The sequence below is a fragment of the Mycetomoellerius zeteki genome, unplaced genomic scaffold (assembly GCF_001594055.1).
Source record: "Mycetomoellerius zeteki isolate Tzet28-1 unplaced genomic scaffold, Tzet1.0 scaffold121, whole genome shotgun sequence".
In the NCBI taxonomy this organism is placed as follows: Eukaryota; Metazoa; Arthropoda; class Insecta; order Hymenoptera; family Formicidae; genus Mycetomoellerius; species Mycetomoellerius zeteki.
The window spans coordinates 273,240-280,684 of record NW_017256136.1 but is presented as its reverse complement, the minus strand read 5'-3'; the positions used below and the strand labels follow the sequence as shown (position 1 = coordinate 280,684).

The following is a 7,445-nucleotide window of genomic DNA, read 5'->3' as shown; positions in this document are numbered from 1 at the left end:
AAATCGTTAAAAGTTTTTGACCTGTGTCTTTCACCATGCTAGAGGAAGGACTATCAGAACTCTCAAGAAAATACCGGATTTCCGAAGAAATTAAAAAAAATTTTGTTTTAGATTTCCGGCATTCTGTTATGAGTTATGATAGCATCTCAAAGAGTTCTAACGATTATCCTTAATCAGAGCTGTTCAAGGTCGGAGTCTTTTGGCTTGAAATTGAAATGTGTCGGTATTTACTCCTATTATCGTTCCTACTCCTCACTTTATTGCTGTTTTGTGCGTGCGACGCTCGGTCTCAGAGATGACACTAGTCTAAAATCGTTAAAAGTTTTTGACCTGTGTCTTTCACCATGCTTAAAAGTATTCTGTTACTAATATTGTAAGATACTATTATTCATATTTTTATAGTTAAATATATTATGAATAATAGTATCCTATAATATTAGTAACAGAATATTTTTAAACATAATGAAAGATACAGGTCAAATACTTTTAACGATTTCGGACTAGTGTCGTCCCTGAGACCAAGCACCGCGCGCTACGACAAAACAGCAATGAAGTAAGGAGTAGGAACGGTACTAAGCGCGAATATCGACACATTTCAATTTCAGGCTAAAAGTCTCCGACATCTCTGTCCTTAAGGATGTATCTGAGCTATTAACTAAAATAGTACCAAATTGATGAAACTTCGGGGAACTCTTCCTTTGTTATCTGTAATATATTAAAAAAAATTTCAAGTAGATTCACTAAACCGTTAGAGAGTAGTTATTATTTTAATTATGATGATTATAAAAATTTAATACTAGTACTGGCCAATTAATAACTTATTTTAAGTATTAAAAATATTATTAATAGTGTAAGAGGCGCCTTTTAATCGAGCGATTGTTCTAAGACGGCGTCTTGCGAGTAATCGTTCCCCGTTGTCGAACAGACTTGAGACGGCGAGTCGACCGGCGCGCCGCGCGATTACATCAGATTTGTTCGAGCCACGAACGAGCGTCTAATGAGAGACGCAAATATTGAAAAGAAATTTTTACATCAATAACAAGCAATAAATTGTATGAGAAACAAAAAATTGAAGATGGACAAATCTCCAGCAGCAGCATACTTGACGCGCCCGTTTTGTTCATAATTTGATTTATGCAAATAATTCAATATTTTATTAATTATGAACTATTTTGCGCAAATTAAAAATTTTTTTTTATATATTTGAGTTATTATTTTAGTATTAATATATTTCGTATTCAACAAATATACATATGCAAATATTTTTCTATGAGATAATCTTTAACTTTATTACTGTAGTAACAGAATTTGAAGTTTATTACAGTAATAATAGCAGAGTTATTATTCAACATAACATTATCGTTTTTTTATCTGATTACACTTGATTTATGAAGATAGAAAACTGAACATTATTTTTTTTGTAAAAACTTTTGAAAACAATGCATAACGGATTAGAAATTTCTTTATTATGAAATAGATTCTTTATTATTAAATAGATTTAAAAGCTACACTGAGACAAAAGAATTTGTTAACTTAATTAAATGCGTTTAGTTCGTAATGATTATTTAGTTCAAATATTTAAACGGAAAAGTGTGCAATAGTGAGTGCAATAAAGCCTGTCAAGTATATTTAGAAGTTAATTAAAAACATCCTTTTTATATTATTATAAAAGGGGCATTATACCATATGTTATGAAAGAAACGCTACAGCGTATCTTTTACAGAAAGAAGAACACTTATGTAATAAAAAATGATTGTTTTGTTTAAATAAATTTATTATATATTAAAAAATACATATATTGGGGAAAAATATAGATTTTTACAATTAAAATAAGACTACAACACCATGTTCGTAAGTGCACTTAATGTGTAGATATGAATATGTACATGTTTTTTTCTGCCCGATTTATGTCATTCAGATACATCGTCGTCGTCGTCGACATCTTCGCAAAATCTTGTCCCCCTTTGCTGCACCTCTTCTGCACTTTCTGTATCTCTTTTTCAGCATCTCTTCTTTTTTATACTTATTTTCTACACTTTTTCTATACGTTTTCTGCACTATTTTCGCACCTCTCTCGCATCTTTCCCGCAACAATCTCGCATTTCTTCCGCACCTCTCCGCATTTCTTCTTACCGTTTTCTCAACTCTCCTCATTTCTTCCGCATCACTTCTACACCTCTTTCGTATCTCTTATGTTTTTGTTCTACACCTCTTCGCATCATTTCCGCACGTCTTCCGTAATTCTTCTGCACCTCTTTTGCACCTTTCTGTTCTATTTCCGCACCACTTCCGTACTTCTTCCGCATTTCTTCCGTACTTTTTCGCAGCGTTTCGGCACGTCTTCCGCATCTCTTCCGCATCTTTTTCGCATCTCATCTGCGTATACTATTTATCTACATATCTACTTATCTACATTATCTACTTATCTACGTTATCTATCGACCTGTCGATGTTCAGAATCTTTAGAAGAGAGTCTAGTCAATGATCTAGTTGGAAATAAAATGGCGTCCATGATATATAAGCACGGAATATTTTTAATTAATGTTGTGAAGTTTTTTCATATTGTTAATTCTATAAAAAGGTAAGACAATTTTCATTACTTGACTTTTTATGAGAAGTCAAGTAATTCTTTATTTTCCGTTTTGTTATATTTAAGTTATGCCTCTCTTGGATGAGATTTCGACTGCAATGATTGATCGCGCCATATTCTTTAAAAACTGGGATATATATCATTGATCAGACTCTCTTCTAGGGACTCTAGTCGATATTATCTATCCACCATCCGATGTTATATATTTACATATCTACGTTATTTATTTATGATAATTATGTTTATTATCTACCTATGTCATCTATCTACTCGTTCATGTTATCTATTCACTTTCCCACACTTTTGGCACTTTTTTCGCATCTTTCCACACTTTTTCACATTTCTTCTATATGTGCACAACAAATACAGAAAAGCATTAAACAAACAACACAAATGTTGTCATGTTCAAAACGTGCGGTAGCACTTTGCGTTAATTACCACCCAAGTTATCACTAAAGAGCGAGTGCCACAGTGAGACAGATATTGTACTTACTTACTAAAAAGACATCATAACTCCTTTAATTATTTTCAAACATCGTTATTTTTATTATTACCTTAATGGTTATTATAATATTATCTTTTAAATATGAATATAAAATGTATTATTATTAATAACAAGAACTTAGCAAAAATTCGTGAAATCTACCAGAAAAAATGTATTTAAAAAGGCGTCAAGTGCATTTTGCAGAAGAAACCAAAGATAATGCCACAAAAAAAGAAGTGAAATTAAAATAATATTTCAAGTATCTTTATTTAAAATGTCCTATCGAACACAGTTCTCCAAGCAGCATCTTGAAAACATTTTTATGATATAGACGTTCTTTGGATATCCTTTAAGACAATGTTGTATGGGATAATTTCTCACAATTATAATATACTATACAAAGTACGGACATTTGAAGTATAATAACACATTAAAATGAGAGAACGAAACGCAATAGGCGTAATGAAAGGCACAGAAATTGAAAAGCGATTTTTAAATCGATAACAAGTAGAAAATTGTAGAGATAAAAAATCGAAAAGATCTCCAGCAGCAGTATACTTGACGCGCCCATATTGTTTATAATCGTAATTTAAAATAAGAATTGTTAAGACCCTTACTTGTCAATAATACGTAAATATCAATGACAATTAAAATTAATTACGATTTATTAAAATTTTAAATATTTTAATGAGATTAATGTTGTAGTAATTTTCATTCTAATTCGATGTATCTGTGAAAGGATATTAGCACACAGACAATGTAATTTCGAAACATGTTACAAGAAATACATATAAGTCTCAATTTCACATACATATTTGGCGGAGGTATTATTGAGTTGGTTAGGCCGGAAAAATGAATGACGAATCGTGTTCGATTCGAAGTATGATCGACCGCGGGGTTTCGTCCTGGTCCCCACTACTGGACTCATCAGTAAGGCAATGTAGTGGGATCTGCCTTAGACGCCCGAGAAAGTATTAGATCGGGATCTTATTTAAATGAAATTCGTGTAACTGGGGTGCTTACGAGAATCCGCGCGAGACCCGTGAGACCTCTGGTGCCGAGTCGCCACACATGTATAACTCGCTTTAAATCTATTTAGTAATAAAGTCCCTAATCCGCAAATGAGTCGTGCATATTGTTTCTAAAAATTTTTATTAAGTAAAAAATATAATATTCAGATTTCTACTTACATGAAAATCAAGTATATAATCTAATCAAAGACAATAATATTATATTATGTCGAATAATAACTGCTAATACTACTGTAATAAACTTCAGATTCTATTACCATAGTAAAAAAAATTTAAGAGTTAAAAATTTAGTATTAATAAGTATTAAAAATTTTTTTTATCTCATAGAAAACTATTTGTATATGTATCTGTTGAATATGAAATACCACCTTGATCAAAAAGTTCCCGGAATTCATTCAGAAAATTCAAAATACAAGTTTATTCATCAAAAGTGATATTGTCCCTTTCAAAGTACTCCCCATCGACTGCAACGCACTTATGTCAGCGCTTGATCCAGCTCTCGAAACATTTCTAGAACTCTATTGTCGGTATAGCCATCAGAGCCGTCTTCGATTTATCTCCTTTCGGCTGTTAAAACGCATTCCCCCCGTAGTGGTTTTTTGACTCGATCGAACAGAAAAAAATCGCAGGGAACCATATCGGGTGAATTCGATGGCTGTTGGATGGTACTCGTTCTTGGTCAAAAATTCGCGGATAATGATGGCACTGTGCGACGATGCGTTATCATGGTGCAAATTCAACATTTTTAAAACTGTAAAAAATCGAAAACACGTGCGAGGTAGATGTACTCAAGACGGCGTAACTTTTACAAATGTCAGCTATGGCGATAAAATTTGATGGAAATGTCAATGATAGATGTGGCAACCTAACCAAAAAAACAGAACTCAAATCAGCTGACTCAGAGCATCACCTGGTGGTAATTCCAGAAACTTTTTGATCAAGGTAGTATATCAATACTAAAATAATAACTTGATTATATTATACAAAATTTCTTTAATTTGCGAAAAATAGTTTATAATTATAATAAAATATTTATTGAATTATTTGCGTTAATCGAATTATGAACAAGACAAGCATGTCAAGTATGAGCTGCTGCTGGAGATCTTGCTCATTTTCGATTTTTTATCTCTACAATTTTCTACTTGTTATCGATGTAAAAATCCCTTTCCAATTTCTGCGCCTGTCATTACACCTATTGCGTTTCATTCTCTCATTTTAATGTGTTGTTATACTTAATACACTTCAAATGTCATACGTACTTCGTATATTATAATTGTGAGAAATTATCCCATACAATACTGTCTTAAAGGATGTCCAAAGGACGTCTATATTATAAGGATGTCTTCAAGATACCGCTTGGAGAACTGTGTTTTATGGGACATTTTAAATAAAGATACTTGAAATATTATTTTGATTTCACTTCTTTTTTTGCGGCATTATCTTTGGTTTTTTCTGCAAAATATACTTGACGCCTTTTTTTACATTTTTAATGTTTAGTTTTTTCTTTAAAATATCGTAAATTATTTAAAATATTTTTGTATATGTAAATTAATATAAATTATATAAGGTAAATAATAGGATATATCTCTACAAATTGTTGTAGATACTTAATAACGAAGAAATACACACATCTGCGAAGATATTTTTTTTATTTATATTAACGAATGTGTGTGCGTGCATGCACATGCGTGTGCATATTTGTACAAATATAATTATAATAAATATGATAATATATATGTTAAGAAGCAAATATTTTACACACACACACACACACACAACGAACAAATGTATTTTATAGTTAACATATCTTTTTTTTTTTTTTCAGACTTATATCATTTGCCGAATTTCAAGCATTTGAAGGTCTTCTCTGTGTACCTGATGCTCTATATAAAACAGCTTTTCAACTCTTTGATACTAATGGAAATGGAATGGTTGCATTTGGTAAGGGCTATCACAAAGAAATTGTCATTTCTCTTTTCGAAATAATTTATATTATTTTTCATATGGACATATTATCACCAATTTACAGATGAGTTCGCTGAGGTGATGCGGAAAACTGTACTGCATCAAAAAATGCCCTTTAATATGGACAGTAGTTTTATCAAACTCTATTTTGGAAAGGATAAAAGTAGACTAATCAGCTATGCAGAGTTTAGTCAGTTTTTGCATGTGAGTACCATATTTTATTGCACGCTTAATTGCTGATTCGCTTGTTATTCTTGCTCAGGAAATAAGCCAAGTATGACGTAACGAGTGACAATGATTATGAATTACATATACAGCGCCGTATATTTATTTTGTTTTTCACATATATTTATAATAATATATGTATGTACACAATTTGACTGAAGTACCTTGAAAAGTCGTAAAGTAACATTTCTTATTTCAGAATATTTTCCATATATTAAAAAAAATTGATTCCTTATACATACAGACAATAGTTATAGTTTTACAAAAGCGATTCCAAAATATGATATAAATTAAAACAGGTTAGTGATATCATTTTGTGCTAAAAATGCTTGTTTTTAGGATTTTCATGAAGAATATGCAACAGAAGCCTTTAAGAAATTTGATAAAGATGGTGCAGGTTTCATTTCCGCATTAGACTTCCAAGACATCATGCTCAGTATTAAGAGTCATTTACTCACAAAAGATGTGAGGGATAATCTAGTTGCTGTAAGTAGTATTATTTCTACAGAGAAGATAGAGAAAACTTCGTAACTGACAACTAAATGTTTTATATTATAAACAATAAGAATCATAATTTAGACCGTACATGTGAGAACACAATCAATAAACTAGAAAAAACCTATACCGGTCGAATACTTTATGGATCTTTAATGCTTAAATAATTCAAAGTGAATTATATATATATATACATATATAATTCAAAGTGAATTATATATATATATATACATATATAATTCAAAGTGAATTATATATATATACATATATATTATACATATATATATGTACTACATGCATGTACATACAGGGTGAGTCATTTTAATCTATGGACCCGAATATCTTCCAAATTACGGTATCTACAAAAAAAATGGTTTATAAACGCAATTAAACTGTAATAACATCATAAATTAAATTAAATTGATGAGCAATTTTTAATAATTCGATGGTCAATCAGGCATCATATTAGAAAGATGTTTATGTGCTGAAAAACTAATAAGGAAACTCGGTGCTAGAAGAACTAATAAGGTAATATAAGGGAACTCAAATATTCAACGAGCTGTCGGCACGGGTTCCCGTTGTCCGATTAAACTGAAATTTGACAGGAATTACTTTTTTATGGATTGGAACCATTCTAAGGAGTGCAGCGGAAAAA

At 31.1% G+C, this 7,445-nt stretch overlaps 1 protein-coding gene and 1 long non-coding RNA gene across 9 annotated transcripts in view; one reads left to right on the top strand and one right to left on the bottom strand.

The window, feature by feature from the left end:
- The window catches only part of aralar1 (calcium-binding mitochondrial carrier protein Aralar1), a 50,050-nt gene that overhangs the window by 25,118 nt on the left and 17,487 nt on the right, over positions 1–7,445 (top strand). For all 8 annotated transcript variants that reach the window (XM_018461386.1, XM_018461389.1, XM_018461392.1 and 5 more), the window contains 3 exons: positions 5,931–6,046; positions 6,135–6,274; positions 6,635–6,781. In XM_018461386.1, the coding sequence (XP_018316888.1) occupies positions 5,931–6,046; positions 6,135–6,274; positions 6,635–6,781 (403 nt within the window). The remainder of the gene's footprint in view (positions 1–5,930; positions 6,047–6,134; positions 6,275–6,634; positions 6,782–7,445) is intronic.
- Positions 5,327–7,445, bottom strand: part of LOC108731195 (uncharacterized) — a 2,923-nt gene continuing 804 nt past the window's right edge. The window contains exons 2-3 of the long non-coding RNA XR_001937011.1: positions 5,735–5,736; positions 5,327–5,336 (exon numbers count right to left, since the gene is read on the bottom strand). This is a non-coding gene — a long non-coding RNA (uncharacterized lncRNA). The remainder of the gene's footprint in view (positions 5,337–5,734; positions 5,737–7,445) is intronic.